This window comes from Lynx canadensis, chromosome D1 (genome assembly GCF_007474595.2).
Source record: "Lynx canadensis isolate LIC74 chromosome D1, mLynCan4.pri.v2, whole genome shotgun sequence".
NCBI lineage: Eukaryota > Metazoa > Chordata > Mammalia > Carnivora > Felidae > Lynx > Lynx canadensis.
This window is the reverse complement of record NC_044312.2, coordinates 85,890,418-85,908,650: the sequence shown is the minus strand read 5'-3', so window position 1 is coordinate 85,908,650 and position 18,233 is coordinate 85,890,418. Positions and strand designations below refer to the sequence as shown.

General features: G+C 37.9%; 1 protein-coding gene across 1 annotated transcript in view; it reads right to left on the bottom strand.

Annotated features, from left to right (window-relative positions):
• The window catches only part of DNAJC24 (DnaJ heat shock protein family (Hsp40) member C24), a 54,928-nt gene extending 38,858 nt beyond the window's left edge, over positions 1-16,070 (bottom strand). The window contains 3 exon segments of the mRNA XM_030331873.1: positions 15,962-15,993; positions 15,996-16,046; positions 16,049-16,070. Coding sequence (XP_030187733.1) covers positions 15,962-15,993; positions 15,996-16,046; positions 16,049-16,070 — 105 coding nt within the window.
• Between the last annotated feature and the right edge of the window lie 2,163 nt (positions 16,071-18,233).

The following is an 18,233-nucleotide window of genomic DNA, read 5'->3' as shown; positions in this document are numbered from 1 at the left end:
ATTAAAAAAAAAATAAAACAATGACTAAAGAAATCTATAGTGAGAGTGAAAGCAGATCCACGGTTGCCTAGGGAAGAAGGGGGAGCATAAATGAACTTTCTAGTATGATGGAAATGTTTTGTATCTTGATATGATAGTGGTTATACAGGAATACTCAATCAGAACTCATTACTAACATAGGTGCATTTCACTACATACAAATTATACTCCAATATGTTTTAAATACCTAGAAGAAATATATCCTAAAAAACACAATAAAGTTCTAGCTATTTTATATAGATAAAAGAAATAGTGGAGCAGTACTCTAGTGAATTTCAACACTTTAACAAAAGTGTGATATTCATTCCTTTGGGAAGCACTGGGCAAAATGTCTTTTAGGGGTTTTGGCATAACTGAAAATAAGATACACCAAATCATAAGGAAATTCTAAACGTAAATGTATTTTAAAACAAAACAGTGACTTAACCATTTCAATTTTTCTTTACTTCTATTACTCCTATTTTTCTTATTACTTTTATTGCTCCTTCTCATCTTCAGTCATTATTTCTTGTGCTTTTTTCCCTTTTTTGGCTGCTACATCTTTGTCATTTATTGGCTTACAAAGGGCACTGTCAACTCATGGAAATGCATCTTCTGATTGTGGAACTTTGGGGGACGGTATTACCTTTTTGTTATCACCTTACACAAGTTTTGAAAATGATTTTTGGTCTATAAATTCATCATATTATTTGATTTTGAGTACTTAGCATGTATCTTTGTTCTACATTTCTGTAATCAATAATTTCATTTCTCGGGGCAGCTGGGTGCCTCAGTCAGTTGAGCATCCAACTTTTGAGTGTCTGACTCTTGATTTCAGTTCAGGTCATAATCCCATCCTAGGGTCATGGGATTGAGCCCCACTTGGTGTGGAGCCTGCTTAAGATTCTCTCTCTTTCCCTGTGCCCCCTTTCCCCTGCTTGTGTGCTCTCTCTCTCTAAAAAGAAAAAAAAAATTAAAGGTAATACCATCCCCCAAAGTTCTACAATCAGAAGAAAGACACATTTCCATGAGTTGACAATGCCCTTTGCAAGCCAATAAATGACAAAGATGCATGGGAGAAAAAATAGCAAAAGGAGAGAGAAGAGACAAAAATAAAACAAGACGAAAGGCAGCAACCAGAAAAAAAGAAAAAGAAATAATGACTAAAAATGAAAAGAAGCAATAGGATTAATGAGAAACAGACAAAGAGAAGTAGTAATAGAGAACAGACACAGCTAAAAAGGGAGAAAGAGGGAAATTTCAACAGTAGGGAGATACTCAATATAGGAACATAGCAGCCCTATATACCTCAACCATCACAGTAAAGGAGTTAACAAAACAGCAAAAACATGATGAATTTAGCCATACATCAACCTAATCAAGCTAACTGCCTTTGAGATGTTTTTCTTTTTAATTTAGAAAAACAGTTTTTACATATAGGACAATACTGTATGATGGGTAAAAGTATCTCCAGAGCTGAAAAGTAACTCTATGCTAAATCTTTTATTTTATTCACTTGTTAAAATTAATTTATTCTGAAATATGATAGTCTCCTACCTTCTAAAAAACTGCATGTAAAACATGCACAATTATATTTATTCATGACAAAACACTACAGTGCTCAATACTATTGCCAAACTGTAAAAATATATATTAGACCTATGACAGAAGTCTTGCTACCATTTACAAACGGAGGAATTCTAAAATTAACTTCAATGTCAAAGCACAAAACTTCAAGCACTAAATGCAAAGCACAAATATGGATGTTTCCTGAGAACCTTGCATCTCAGTTTTCTTAATGGTTTTCATAGTTAAAGAAAAACATCCTGGGGCGCCTAGGTGGCTCAGTCGGTTAAGTGGCCGACTTCGGCTCAGGTCATGATCTCGCGGTCCGTGAGTTCGAGCCCCGCGTCGGGCTCTGTGCTGACAGCTCAGAGCCTGGAGCCTGTTTCAGATTCTGTGTCTCCCTCTTTCTGACCCTCCCTCATTCATGCTCTGTCTCTCTCTCTGTCTCAAAAATAAATAAATGTTAAAAAAAATTAAAAAAAAAAAAAGTAAAGAAAAACATCTTAAGTACTGCTCCACCTGAATGTGACTCCTGGATCTGTGGTACAGACTAGGGATTCCCAAACTTTAATTATTCTTATATCATTTTCAAAATTTATACTATAGTATCATATTATTAAAACTCTCATTTACTTGTTTTGATAACTGTAAATTATCTCATTCATTATTTGGCTTCACCCTAACACCAAGTATTTGCTGTTATGTACATGTATATATAAAATATTTCATAGTAAAGATACAACTGTTCATATAAAAACTGTTCACCTGTGTACCCTGCAAAATTATTTTTGCATATGACCAATAATGTGTACCACACTTAAAGAAATCATACTAAAATACCACACTTTAGGTATTTATGATTCACATAAGAAGAGGTCTCACTGAAAAGATCAAAACCGATATTTACAACTATATTATAACCAAATAGGATTTTTGGAGCCAATATGATTAAATGATTATTGTACCTTTTCTAAAAAGCAGTTTTAGCATTTCAAAATAAGCCATGTCAAAAAAAAACAAAATAAGCCATGTCATTAGAAGGATGGATATTTAATCCATTATAAGGGATTTTCTACCTCACACTTTGAAAGATTCGTTTCCTTTTTCACTGAGGAATTATTTACATACAATAAGATTTACCATTTCAAGTGTAGCTAGGTAAATTTTAATAATTATACATTGTCAAGTAACAACCACCAAAATTGAGATACAGTTCCATCACCTTAAGGTTTCCTTGCACCCCTCTGTAGTCACTAACCTCAGATCCAGGCAGCTATTTAAAGATTTGTATTTTTGATGCTACTTGTCTCTATAGTAGCACTGAATTCAAAGAAAATCTTGGTCACGTGTGTTATCTTCTAGCAAGAACAGCTAAATCTTAGGCTTTAGTGTAGATTAAGGTCAAAAAACAGAGGGACAATTCCCAAAATGAGGAAGAACTCTCTTCGAAACACCATCAGTGAACAATGATTTAATAAAAACTGAAGCTGACAAAAAAAAAAAAAGGTCAATGTGGTACAGTGTTTTCACGGTCTGGAAATACTATTTGAGAGAATGCTGATAGTTATAAGAGGGTGAAAATAACAATGCAGAAGTCTATTCTGAGAGAAAGTTGCTTTCACCTGACTGACTAATCAGTTCTGCAAATATGTAGCTATCTCTAGATATACATTCTTCATCCTTAACTTTAACAGATAACCTGACATCTGACATTTTACCTATGTCCCCAACCATCTATATCTACATTTTCCAGCACAAAAAAACATGACAACCCTTAAGCCAATAAAAAAGATTAAAGTGTTATTTTCACTACTGAAAAAAAAAAAAACAGTAAAGCATCAACCTTCTGATGAATTATTATACACAACTAAAAAATAATAACTGAGCATTAACTGAAGGCCAAACATTGCTTTAGATGCTTATGTATATAACTCATTTAAATCGTTATAACTACCCTATGGGACATGGTTACTAAATGCCTAGAATAGGGCTGGCATATAGTGGGTATTCAATAAATACTTGTGATGAGTAAATAATGATTCACATCTATTTTGAAAATAAGGAAACAGGACCCAAGGTTATGGAGCTGGCTCCGAGTCACAGAACTAATATATGGCACACTCAGAATTCAAGCCCTGGGCGCCTGGGTGGCTCAGTTGGTTAAGCATCCAACTTCAGCTCAGGTCATGATCTCACAGCCTGTGAGTTTGAGCCCCATGTAGAGCTCTGTGCTGACAACTCTGAGCCTGGAGCCTGCTTAGAGTTCTGTCTCCTTCTCTCTCTGCACCTCCCCCACTCTCTCTCTCTCTCTCTCTCTCTCTCTCTCAAAAGTAAATAAACATTAAAAAAAAAAAATCCAAGCCCAGAAAGTTACCTCCAGAGCCCACATTTTTTGTAAAATATTTTATTTATTTTTGAGAGGCAGAACATGAGATGGGGAGGGTAGGAGAGAGAAGGAGGGGGACACAGAATCCAAAGGAGGCTCCAGGCTCTGAGCTGTCAGTCTGGCATGGGGCTCGAACTCACGAGCCATGAGATCATGACCTGAGCCGAAGTCAGACGCTCAACTGACTGAGCTGAGCCACCCAGGTGCCCCCAGTGCCCACATTTTTAACACATTGCTATACTGCACCTTTAATGTAAATGCTACCTTTTCTCTAAAGATATAATCTATTATTGTAGCATATAAGCAGTAGAAAGGTTCTTAAAAATACACTAAAAAGGTAAGTCCTTCCTTTTTCATTTAACCAGTTTTTAAAGTATATATAGAGTGTGTCATAATATCTTGCCACTAACCAATGTATTACTTAATTTCTGAGACTCGGTTTCTTGTCTAAATGTGAGGGATAATAATGGTATGTCGCGTCACAGAGTAAAATGAGGAAACGCATGTACGGTGATAAGAATGCCTGATACATCGCTTCTCGGCCTTTTGGCTAAGATCAAGTGAAGAATGCCTGATACATAGTGCTATGGTTAGCTAAAATCATTCCTTAAATGTTTACTTAAAGTGTCTTATTCCTACTACTTTTATCACGGAAAAGAACAGTTCATAATACCGTCTCCATGAGATACCTAAGTTAAACATCTTGCATCTTACGTGACACCCAGATGACAGCTAAACAGTTAACCACAGTAGCAAAAATTACAATGTTCATTACAAGTCATATCTTTCTGTTTTTTACTTATAACACCCCCAGATTTTTCACAAAATTTCTCTTAATGCCAAAGTACCTTTCCTATAATCAGGATCATTTTGCTTTGCAATGTATTCAAAGGCCTATTTCAAGAATTGTCCTTAGCTCTCTTCTTTTTGATTGTGGTAATTTTCCTCCAACTACACCACAGGTACTTCCTACCTTCTTTTTCAAGATGCTAAAATGTATTACATAACTAGCCTAACAATAATCTATATATAACCACTTGTAATCAAAAGAGAACCTCGGAATGCCCACATAAGTATTAAGTGGCATTTTACACCCTTCCAATATTAAGAAATAAGAGCCTCCCCTGCATATTTTCCCCTCAAATTACATAGATTTCCTTTAAGATTATGGAACGTATTGTAACAGCAGCATATAATTTTCCAACACAATAATTCTTTTCCAATTGAAAGGTATCCTGTAATATTATCAACATCAATGTGAAAAGACCCCAATTTTCAATTTGACAAAGCTTTTGGGGGGAAGCTTTATCTTTAGTAAACAGCAATTTTCACATGCATAACTGCAAAAACTATGGGAATATAACTAATCATTCTTGGCTCTACACCATTTCAAAGCAATGGATTATTAATTCAACTTATATTAGTAGAAAACTAAAACATTTTTAAAATTAAATAAAATTGTTCATAAGGAGAAAACAAGGCAATGTAGTTTTATTAATTAGTAAAGTCCCTATTAATAAAATGCTGTTGGGAAGAACTGATTCAATTACATTTTAGGCAACAGACTTAAATTATAGTAAATTATTAGGCAACAGACTTAATGGTATGTGAAACAAGTGCTTCTCAGGCTAATTCCTCACTTTACATTTATATGTAACTATTTATATTTATTAAAGCATTCTAATAACTTAGTAAGAATTTTTTTTCATAATCAGGACCTTGAATAAGCACATCTACAAAAATTAAAATAAGGAAGCAGTATTTACTAAATCAACATGCACTGTAAACTTACCAGCCTACGATTTAGCAATATTTTATCCCAACAACTAATTATGTAGGAGTGTTAAATTCAAAGTCTTCTGAACTTGGAAAAGTACACGTAATAAATGTGCCTTTTTACAAAATTAGATTCAGAATGGTATTTGTCAAATGTAATTTTATTCTCCCAATTGTTTTGTGACATTGTTGAAAAACACAGACTGAGGAAAAAAGGTAATTCAAATTGTAAAGAATATAAACTTTGAAGTCTGTTTTCTCAACTCTATTAGAAACTCTCATCTTATACAAAAAGAATAAGTTTCACTCTCTATATAATCTAGATCCCTTCAAAATTAAAAGAGTAGTAATTATGTCTGACCTGTATAATGTTTCATTGTACATGAGTGAGGTGTTCCATGGGTATCTAGAACACTGAAAATTAGGCCTTTAACAACTATAAATCCTTTTGGATGGCAATTATGAGAGATGTGATATAATGAGAGAGTCTAGAGGCAGAAAAGACGTTATCATGCCTAGACTTTACCCCATATTAATTGTGTGTTTCAGACAAACCACTTAACTGTAACTAAGTCTTGATTTTTCTCAACTGCAAACACAGCGATAATATTACCTACCATACAGGACAGCTGAGAGGGTAAAACCAGATAAGACATGAAAGTATTGGTAAACTGTGAAGTATAATCTATAAAGGACAATACACATGCTACCAATTATATACTTATTACTACATACTTCCTTGTCTTCTTGAACAGAATACACTAAATATTGAACCCATGGCCATAATTACAAGTTATTGTGCTAAGCTGTAATACAGGGATCAAAGTCACCATAACCCAGGCTAAAGGAGGCCAAGGTGGTAGGCTGACTGTTTTGGTGTTCTTTTATAGCTTCGGATGCCTTTTATACAGTTAGTTGTTGGCTGAGACGTTCACTGCTAACAGGGTATCTAGCTACCTATGGGGAGCTTTTCCAGAGTAATGCCAGTTAAAAAAATCCTCTCTCCTATAATTTGCTGCTCCACTTCCTTTCTCACCTTCTCTCAATGGACAACTGTCTTCTTCACAAAGAAAAAAGAAGTCACCAAATAAGAACTCATTGACTTCCAGCAGCCAAACGGACAAAGGAATCTGCTCTTGGATCCACCTTCTCATCCTTCTGTCCTGTAACAATGGAGACAGGTTCCTCCTTCTCTTACCTAAAGCTGATCCTTCTACTTATGGTTCAGACATCCCCTTCTGCTTTCTGTCAATTATTGTCTCTCTCCCACAACTTCAACCCCAAGCCTTCTCTTGGCTACTTCCCATAAAATTTAAACATGCTCAAGTCTCTTCTGTCTTCTAAAAGGATACACAGGAATGAACATTTTATCACGCTCCAGCTATCCTCCTTCTCCTTACCTGCCGGCTACAGCTCTCCTGACCTAGAGAAATAATACTAAATGCACTTCTACTTGGGAAGGTGTGCACATGGAAGGCAGACACAGTGGGATTAGGGGAGGCAGGGATTAAAACTAAAATAATTTTGAAATAATGAGTTAAGAGTTAATAGGCTAGGGTAGGGGAGGAGGCACAGCGGATCAGGGAGAGAGAGCAGCAAATGCAAAGGCATGTAGCTGAGGAAGGGTGATTTGGCTCCTAAAGGGAAATGAAAATAGTTCAGGGTTTCCACTAATGACAAATTTATACATACATTTATCCTTACTCCCTCCCAAAACCCCATTAAAATACCAGCAAAAAAACCAGTAATTTTTTTAAAAGGCAAAAAGCATAAATGCATAAGAACAAACATAATAGGAAAGAAGAGAAAAAAGCAGATGAGACACCAAAATCTAAGAAGATAGAAATTGATCCACACATGGTAACCAATTCCATCTACCTGAGAAAATTGAAACCTAAGCCTGGAGCAAGAACAATTGAGAGGTGAGCCATTCATGCAGACGACCTGAAGAACTAAAGGCATTAAGTACTTTTGAGAGTGGGGTTGAGGAGCAGGACTGACAAAAGGAAGATTGGTTGAGACTTCAGAAGATGTAATCAGACCTCCAGCTCTCCTCCTCATCAAAAAGCCAGGTATCTCCTCTCTCCTACCACAGCAGAAAACCAGAGGTTTAATGTATGGAGATAGATCAAAGAAGTTCTGGATTTGGAAATATTAGGTTGAGGGGTAGAATGCAAAGTTGCACTGAAAACAAAAACAGAATGACAAAACAAAACAAGAAAGAAAAGTTGGCCCATGGAGCTATATGAGCCCATGTTCCCATCTTCCCAGGTAGGAGATCTGAAAATTCCCCTCTCGAAAGTTGATTCAGCTAGTGTACATTTGGAGTCATCCAACAAAATAATTAACTCTACTTTATGAAATCCCCCGTTATGAATAGGAACCCCCAAATAAGCTTGGAACATGTCGCTAATTTTTAAACATTTTGTATCGCTTTATTTGTATTTTATTTTGTTCATTTATTTTCAGCATAAGTGTATTCTTTAATTTCCATCCTCTATTTCTCCCATCTCTCCACCCACCTTCCCTCTGGTAACCATCAGTTTGTTCTCTATAGTTAAGAGTCTGTTTCTCATTTATCTTTGCTCATTTGTTTTGTTTCTTAAAATCCACAAATGAGTGAGATCATATGGTATTTGACTTTCTCTGACTTACTTTGCTTAGCATTATACTCTCTAGCTCCATCCATGTTGTTCTAAATGGCAAGATTTCACTCCTTTTATGGCTGAATACTATTTCCACTGTGTATATATACCACATCATCTTTATCCATTCTTCAATCACAGACATTTGGGCTGCTTCCATTGTTTAGCTATTTCAAATAATGCTGCAATAAACATAGGGTGCATATATTCCTTTGAATTAGTGTTTCTGTATTCTTTGGGTAAATGCCCAGTACTGCGACTACTGGATCAGAGTAGTTCTATTTTTAATTTTTTGAAGAGCCTCTCTACTGTTTTCCACAGTAGATGCACCAGTTTGTACTTCCATCAACAGTGCAGGAGGGTTCCTTTTACTCCACATCCTTGCCAATAACTGTTGTTTCTTATGTTTTGATTTCAGCCATTCTGGTAAGTGTGAGGTGATATCTCATTGCAGTTTCGATTTGCATTTCCCTGATGATGTGTGATGCTGAACATCTTTTCAGTGTCTATTGGCCATCTGGATGTCTTCTTTGGAGAATGTCTGTTCATGTCTTCTGCCCACTTTTAATTTTTTTTTTAATGTTTATTTATTTTTGAGAGAGATAGAGACAGAATGCAAGTGGGTTGGGGCAGAGAGAGAGAGGGAGGCACAGAATCTGAAGCAGACTCCAGGGCTCCGAGCTGTCAGCACAGAGCCTGACGCGGGGCTCGAACTCACGAGCTGTGAGATCATGACCTGAGGCAAGTGGGACGCTCAACCTACTGAGCCACCCAGGAGCCCATTCTGCTCATTTTTTAATTGGATTATTTGTTTTTTGGATATTGAGTTGCATCATTCTTTACATATTTTGGATACTAACCCTTTATCAGATATCATTTGCAAATATCTTCTCCCATCAGTAGGTTGCCTTTTAGTTTTGCTGATTATTTCCTTCACTGTGCAGAAGCTTTTTATTTTGATGTAGTCCCAATAGTTTATCTTTGGTTTTATTTCCCTTCCCTTAGGAGACATATCTAGAAAAATGCTGCTATAGCTGATGTCAGAGCAATTACTGCCTGTACTCTCTTCATGGATCTTTATGGTTTCAGGTCTCACATTTAGGTCTTTAATCTATTTTGAGTTTATTTTTGTGTATGGTGAAAGAAAGTGGTCCAGTTGTCATACTTTTGCACGTGGCTGTCCAGTTTTCCCAACAACATTTGTTGGAGAGACTCTTTTTCCCATTGTATATTCATTCATCCTTTATTGAAGATTAATTGGCCATATAAATTGTAGGTTATGTCTGGGTTTTTTGTTCTCTTCCATTGATCTCTGTCTATTTTTATGCCAGTACCATAGACTGTTTTAATTATGACTGCTTTGTAATATAACTTGAAATCTGGAATTGTGATACCTCCAGTTTTGTTTTTCTTTTTCAAGTTTGCTTTGGCTATTTGAGGTCTTTTGTGGTTCCATACAAATTTTAGGAATGTCTGTTCTAGTTCTGAGAAAAAAAATGCTGTTGGTATTTTGATAGGGATTGCATTAAATGTGTAGATTGCTTTGGATAGTATAGACATTTTAACAATATTTATTCTTCCAGCCTGTCAACATGGAATGTGTTTCCCTATCTTTGCATTGTCTTGAATTTTCTTCATCATAAAAGCCCTCTGCAATGTAGATCTAGAGGGGAACATACCTCAACATAATAAAGGCCTTACATGAAAAACCCACAACCAGCATCATACTTAATGGTGAAAAACTGAGAGCTTCCCCCTAAGGCCAGGAAAAAAAGATGTCTGCTCTCACCACTTTTATACAATATAGTACTGGAAGTCCTAGCCACAGCAATTAGACAACATAAAGAGACAAAAGGATCCAAATTGGTAAGGAAGAAGTAAAACTCTCACTATTTGCAGATGACATGATACTGTATGTAGAAAACCCTAAAGACTCCACCAAAAACTACTAGAATTGGTAAATAAATTCAGTAAAGTCGCAGGATACAAAACCAACATATAGAAATCTATTCTATTCCTATATACTAATAATGAAGCATTGGAGTGAAACATTTCATTCTTAAAGATGAAAAGATGACCAATGATCACCAAATATAGGAAAAAAGAACCTCTATGACAAAAGGAAGACAAAAACCAAAAGGACTCAAAGAGGGGCACCTGGGTGGTTCAGTCGGTTTGAGGCGTCTGACTCTGATCTCAGGTAGGGAGTTCAGCCCCATGTTGGGCTCCATGCTGGGCATTAAGTCTACTTAAAAAAAAAAAAAAAAAAAAAAGAGGGGCGCCTGGGTGGCTCAGTCGGTTGAGCGTCCGACTTCAGCTCAGGTCATGATCTCACGGTCCGTGAGTTCGAGGCCTGCCTAGGGCTCTGTGCTGACAGCTCAGAGCCTGGAACCCTACTTGGGATTCTGTCCTCCATCTTCTCTCTGCCCCTCCCCGGCTCATGCTCTGCCTCTCTCTCTCTCTCAAAATAAACAAAAACAAATGTATAATAAAAAAATAAAATAAAATAAAAAGAACCCAAAGAAAAAGAAGAAAACTTAAAAAAAACTTTATTAACCTAAACAAAATATTTATTCCTAAAACAATATCAGGAAGTCACACACACATCAAAAAGAAATTCAGAAAATAGGCAGAGTTGTTAGAAATAAAATACAAAATTGAAGTCATCAATAGAGGAATTAAAATATAAAGATGATACATTCATACAATTCACTCATTGAACAAAATTTGAGTACCTACTACTTTCCAGAGATAATTTAGTAAGAGGGTAATTAGGAAAATATCATGTCCTAGAAGACAAATGAAAATATAACAAAGAAGAATATGTGATAAACTGTGTCAAATGCTGCTGTTATCTAAGCAGGGTTGACAATTTAAATGTATTACTTAGCAAAGTGGTGTCTGCCTGGAAGAAGAGGGTCTCAATCTTTGGAATGCCCAGAAACAGTGTCTTACCCCCTTTCCAAGGCTTCTTCCATAGCTCACCATCAGTACCTAATAGACATACCTCTTCATCCCAAAGCCAATTATACATCCATAGCAACTTTGTTCAGAATTCTTCAGCTCTATTTGGCTTAGGAAGAAACCAAGTTAGGAGAAAAAATTTGGTTTTTCTTTAATTGAGTTTGGTCTGGAAAGTCCTCTCCTCCAAACTCCATCTCTCCACAAGGAGCCCAATACAGCAAAGCTTATTGGGAGACAGTTGGGCCAATCATTCTTCCTTTTAAGTGTCTTTTTTTTTTTTTCCCCCTTTGCTCACTTTGACCCTCCTTCTCCAGGACTTTAGTTCCTCACATTTGCAGGTACCATAACATAGTACAGTGGGCCCACATACACCTGTGCACCAGAATCACTGGTCCAGCTGGTTAAGTTGTAGGCATCAGGGGATCAAAAGGCACAAAGAAACTTTTAGCATTATGAAAATGTTCCGTATCTTAAACCGTGGTGATAATTTTACACAGTTGTACATAACTATAAAAAACCTCTTCAAAATAAATTTAAATTTAAACGTTGACACCTCAAAAAAACTGAAAAAGGCAGTTATTAATTAGCTAGGACAAAAGGCACAACCACCTCTCCTCTGGGGAAAAGTAGGATAAATGGTCATCTTACTAATAAATCAAAATGAAGACTAAGTATTACCATTGTTTATAGCAACATGGATATTGTGAAGTAATAGAAAAAAATATCCACATGTCTCTGCCTCCAGTTTCTGGCGCAGAATTCCCTAAAACCCTTGGAATCTCCTGGGTGACTGAAGTGTCTTTTTTTCTAATGGGGTGACTCTCGGTGGGCTCCTGGATGGGGGCTGATCACCAGAAAGTCTAAGCCATAATTGGAAGCTTGGAACTTTCAGGCCCATCCCTCATTCTCCAGAGAAGGGAGAGGAGATGGAATGGAGTTAGTAATCAATCATGCCAACATGATGAAGCCTACACAAAATTCCCAACAGTACAGGGTTTCAGAAAGTATCTGAGTCGGTGAACACATACATCTACATGCCAGGAGGGTAGCATACCCCAGCTTCACAGTGACAGAAGCTCCTGTATTCTGTATCTCTTCATCTGGCTATTCATCTGTATCCTTTACCATAACCTTTATTATATAATGAACTGGTAAATGTGATAATTTCCCTGAGTTCTGTGAGCCTTTCTAGCAAATTACAAACTCAAGGAGGGGGTCAGGGACCCCTAATCTATAGCTGGTCGGTCAGAAGTATAGGTGACAACCTGGGACTTGTGACTGGCATCTCAAGTGGGGGCAGTGTTGTGGGAGTGAGCCCTTAACTTTGTGGGATCTGACGCTATCTCCAGGGAATGTCAGAATTTGAAGTGAATTATAGGACATCCAACTGGTGTTGCAGAAAATTGCTTGATGTGTTGAAATCCACACATCTGGTGACAGAAGAATTATGTGTGAGTAAAGGAAAAACACAGGAGGACTGTGTTTTTTCCCATTACAGATATCACTGGCAATCTTGATAAGAGCAGTTTCAGTGTAGTGGTGGGAGCAAAGCCTCACTGGAGTAGGTTTACAAGAGTTGGAAGACGAAAATTGGAGAAAGGAAATAGAGATAACATACTGAAATGTTTTTTGCTACAAAGAATACAGAGGGGTGCCTGGATGGCTCAGTTGGTTAAACATCCGACTCTTGATTTCAGCTCAGGTCATGAACTCATGGTTTTGTGAGATAGAGACCCACTCAGGCTCTGTGCTGATAATACAGACCCTGCTTGGAATTCTCCTCTCCATCTTTCCTTTGCCACTCCCCCACCTCAAAATAAACAAATTTTTTTTTTTTTTAAAGAAGAACGCATAGAAGAGTTGGGGCAACAAGGGGCAGAAATGGGTTGAAAGAAAAGGCTGGATTATTTTTTTTTTTTCCAAAGATGGGAAAATGATGTACATTTTAATGGCAGATAGGAATATCCAGGAGAACAGGCCAGATATCCTACAAACTCATAGTTGTTTGTTTTCTTTTGTTTTCTTAAATAAGGCTGAGGACTCAAAGAAACCCATGAATCCAAATTCAAATGAAAAGGTCCTCCCCAGAAGAGAAGAACCCATTACTGGCTTATCTTTGGCATAGCACAGGAGCAGAAGCCATCACAGATGTAGATAAAAAGAAAACAAATTAGGGGTGCCTGGGTGGCTCAGTCTGTTAAGCGTCCACCTCTTTGGTTCAGCTCAGGTCATGATCTCATGGTTCAGGAATTCGAGCTCCACATTGGGCTGACAGCATGAGCCTGCTTGGGATTTCTCTCTCCCTCTCTCTCTCCCCTCCCCAATTCCATGCTGTCTCTCTCAATAAATAAATAAATAAACTTAAAAAAAAAAGAAAAGAAAAACAAACTTTAATCACATTTTAAGGGCCAACTCCAACTGGCATGACCTATGGACGGGCCCCAAATGTACAGAGACTGTACCTGCCCACCAATTCTATCCATAGGCCTTTACCAAGTATTCACAGGAAGAACAGAGGATAGGACAGGGAAAGCCAAGAGTCATTCATCTAGGAGGCACTGGTACAAGTGCCTACTAAGTTGGAGGACAGGACTGGAGACTGAGAGAAAACCCTACAAACCGTGTGATCATGACCTGAGCCGAAGTCAGACGCTTACCAACTGAGCCACCCAGACGCCCCAAGAATACACTTGATTTTTAAAAAAAGACACTTCAGAACAAGATAATTATACAATGGCTAATAATAACATTTAAAATGCCTTACAATCATTAGTCATCAGAGAAATACAAAACCAACCACAATGAGAGATCACTATAAACACAGAATTGGGTGGTGGTTCTCAATGGAATGGGGAGGTTGGCCATTTTGACCCCCAGGAGACATTTTTAGTTGTTACTGGGCATCTAGAAATGCTGCTCATCATCCTACACTGCACAGGGCAGCCAACCCACATAACAAAGAATTATCCTGCCCTAAATGTCAATGGCAGCAAAATTGAGAAAACCCTCAATCGATGAAATGAAAGAGACAAATAGCATCAATGTTGGTGAAGATCTAGAGCAACTGGAACTCTCTAATAGGATAAGAGGGTATGCAAAATGACTCACTCATTTTGGTGTTTGACAAGTGCTAATATATGAAGAGCAAACGGCTTCTCATTGCCATATTAAAGGTCAACATGGACTAAAAGGCCTGCATGATCTAGACCCAGTCTACTTTTCTAGCCTCGACTCTCACTGAAATGAGGGAAAAGGATGATTCAGTATGAGGAAAAATTTTTCAATCAAGTCTACTTGACTTTAATGAAAGAAATCTTGAAAATTCTGAGACAAAAGAAATCTTAGTATCATTTAGTCAGCTTACTACCTAAAGAAGGGATAGTAATACATTCTTGACAGTAAAATGGCTACTGTCTCTCACAATAAACACAAACAGTTTTGGCAAAATCTCAGATCTATTTGACAAAAACTATAGGAACAACTAATGCTACATAAGTAATGATGCTCTATCCCTTTTGTAAACTAAGTTAACTGGAGACCATTATAGAGTTACTGACATTGGCTTAAGAAACTTCACAATATAGGTTGAAAAAAATTAAAATAACAGTTAAGAAAGATACTATATACTTACAAATACAACTCATTTCACAAAAGAGTTGTGTGAAAAACAGTGTATAATGGGCACTATTCAATAAAAACACAATACAAACTATAAATGCAAGCCACATATGCAATATCAAAGCAAAAATCAGATTAAATTAATTTTATATTTTATTATACTATATGCAATGTATGCATACATTATGTACAAATATGCAAAATAGCCAATATACCCAAATTTTTATCACCTCAATATGTAATCAACATAAAGTTTAGATTATTTATATTCTTTTTTTTTTTTTAATTTAACGTTTATTTTATTTTTGAGACAGAGAGAGACAAAGCATGAACGGGGGAGGGTCAGAGAGAGGGAGACACAGAATCTGAAACAGGCTCCAGGCTCTGAGCTGTCAGCACAGAGCCCGACGCGGGGCTCGAACTCACGGACCGCGAGATCATGACCTGAGCTGAAGTCGGCCGCTTAACTGACTGAGCCTATATTCTCTTTTTGTACTAAGTCTTCAAAATCCGCTGTGTATTATCATTTATAGTAAATTTCATTTTGGATCTAGCCACATTTCAAATGCTCAATAGACACATGTACTCTAGTGGCTACTGGATGCTAACATTGCTTATTCTAAGCACTTTACATGGACTATTTCATTTAATCCTCTCTGAGGCACATACAGGGGGAAAGTAACTTGTCCCAAGTTCCCACAGTTAGTGGTAGAATCAGGATTCCAAATCAACCTGCATGACTCAGATTTCTTGCTCCAAACCATGTTTTCCCATTTCAAATTAAAAAAAAAAAAAAAAAAAAAAAAAAAAAAAAAAAAAAATTTTTTTTTTTTACAATATTACTGACACTTTCAACTAATCAAATTAATACCTTACTTCTCCTGCTTTGATATCATATATTCATTTTAGGGAAACCTAAATTTCCCATCACTTAAGAAAAAACTGTTTCCCCCCACCCCCATGATTTAAATCTGCAGCAAAGACTTACCAGTAATATGAGTTTTTGATACTTTTGTTTAGGTCTGACATACTTGCAGATGGGTCTGCCCCCAGAATGCTGTACCAATCCTTCTTGGTATCTGCTCAAATGCCATCATCCACTGAACAAGAAGTGGGCCTTCTCGGGATAGGCTTAATAAAAATATTGATGACGATTCATAGTTTGCAGGATCGAAGAAATACCAAGTACGTTTCTAAGTTCTTTAATATTTAGGAGTAAATCATGATTACAATACAATCCTCATGAAGCATATATTTTCATTTTCATTCAAAACGCCCCAAGAATCTCACGTGTAATAATACAGACAAGGATGGAACATGTGTTACAGGTTCATGATATACACTTATATCTTAAATCAATGAATATATAATAGCATTAAGAAAAAAGAATCCCGAAAATGAACCAGAGCGGTGATGACCTCTAAGAAGGTATTTGTGCTAGTCTCATGGTAAAGGCGGCACACAAGAAGTCCTCAGTAAACCACTAGAGAAATTTAATAAATGCTGACAAATTTAAAAATGTTGAAAGCAAAACAAGACAGCAAAGAATTAAAATGAATTTGGGAGCATTCCCTCTTAGCGTTTTCCATTTCTTAGTGTTCACATTTTCTTCCACATTACCTCAATAGAGTAATATGGGAAAGGGCTGGTGCCGCATGGGCGGCAGGTAGACAGCAAGAGTCCCTCGGTTTCTGGCGCTCACAAAGAACTGAAAGTGCTCACAGGAGGACACCCCAGCCCTCTAGACTACGAACAGACCTCGCCAGGAGCCCAGAAATCAGGCAACCTCTTCCCACAGCCGGTAACTTCAAGAGATGGGGGGTGGGAAGCTCCTCAAAATTGAGACTTGGGAATCCACTGTACTCACTGCGGCTGTACCACCCAGCCTTAGGCGGATACCCTCCGCTGCCTTTACTCAGTATCAAACTTACCAAACTTCTTACAGTACTTCGTACCCACTCCTCGCCTCCAGCCTGCCAAAACCCGGAACCGGCTTTCTCCTTCCGCCGGAAGTCATTGCTCTGACGTGACTAGCTTTCTAGTCGAGCTCTTATGGCTGAGGACACCAAGCAAGAGGCGCTCCGCCCTCACTGGACGCGGTCGCTATGGTAACCAGTCTCTGCTTCCAAGGAGTTTACCAGCAGTAAGTGTCGGGTTGTGAAAAGAGGTGTCTTTCGCTTCTTTCTAATTCCCTTTTGTCCCAGGTCTGCGACTGTAGTGTTTCTCCCTCTCCCCCAAGAGTACTTCACACCCGGGCTTCCTCCGCCTTCCCCAAAGCTCCCACCGCTACCCTGCCCAGCGCTGCTCCCAGCGCTGCTCCCAATCCTTTTGTGGTTGGTGATGGTTCTTCGGCAGGTGGCGGGGGAGGGGGGGGGGGAGATATGGTGAGTAGGGGGATGTGAAAGGTGAGATCTAATTCCTCCCTTGTCGCTACACTTGCCTTAGAATATTCTTATTCTAAAAAAAAAAAAAGAAAAAAAAAAGAATGTTCTTATTCTAAAATTAAGGAGAAAACCTATGCGATTGAAGTTTTTCTTTTCAGTTTGAATAGTTTTTTTTCTGGAAAGGTTTTTGTTTTTTTTTTAATTTGAGAGAGCGCGCGACGGAGATGGGGGAGAAGGAGAGAGAGGAGAGAGAGAGAGAGAGAAGAGAGAGAGAGGAGAGAGAAAATCTCAAGCAGACTCCATGGTCAGTCCCAGCCAGTGGAGGGGTCGGGGTGGGGGAATGGATCCCAGGACCCTAAGCCAAAATCAAGAGTCCAACGCTCAACTAACTCCGCCACTCAGGCCCCCACCCTGGAAAGATTTTCAACCCACTTATTCTTGTGATCTTAGCACTGGTAACTTTTAAAAATCCGTTCACATTTACTATCTCGCTTCACTTTCACTTCAACCCGGTGAGGCTAATAAGGCAGGTGTTAAATCCCATTTTGTAGATGAGGAAACAACCAAGCATCAAGGCCAAATAGCTAATTGTATAGCAGCAAAACAGGACACTCAGGAAGTCAGCATATTACCAGGGAGGCCGGGCTATCTTTCAAGGTTACAGAAAAAGCAGAATGAACCACTCCACTTTGAGGCAGTTGTTGGGCACTCCAAAAGGCTACTGTTAGGTTTTTTTGGTTAGTTTTCCCTTCTTCATTCTGCTTTGCCTTCTGTTCTTCCCATTTAGTATCTCTATACTGCTCACCTTACACTGACCTCTCTTCTTGCATTGTACCCAGAGGTGAAACTGCATCTTGTGTTTTGTCAACATGATTA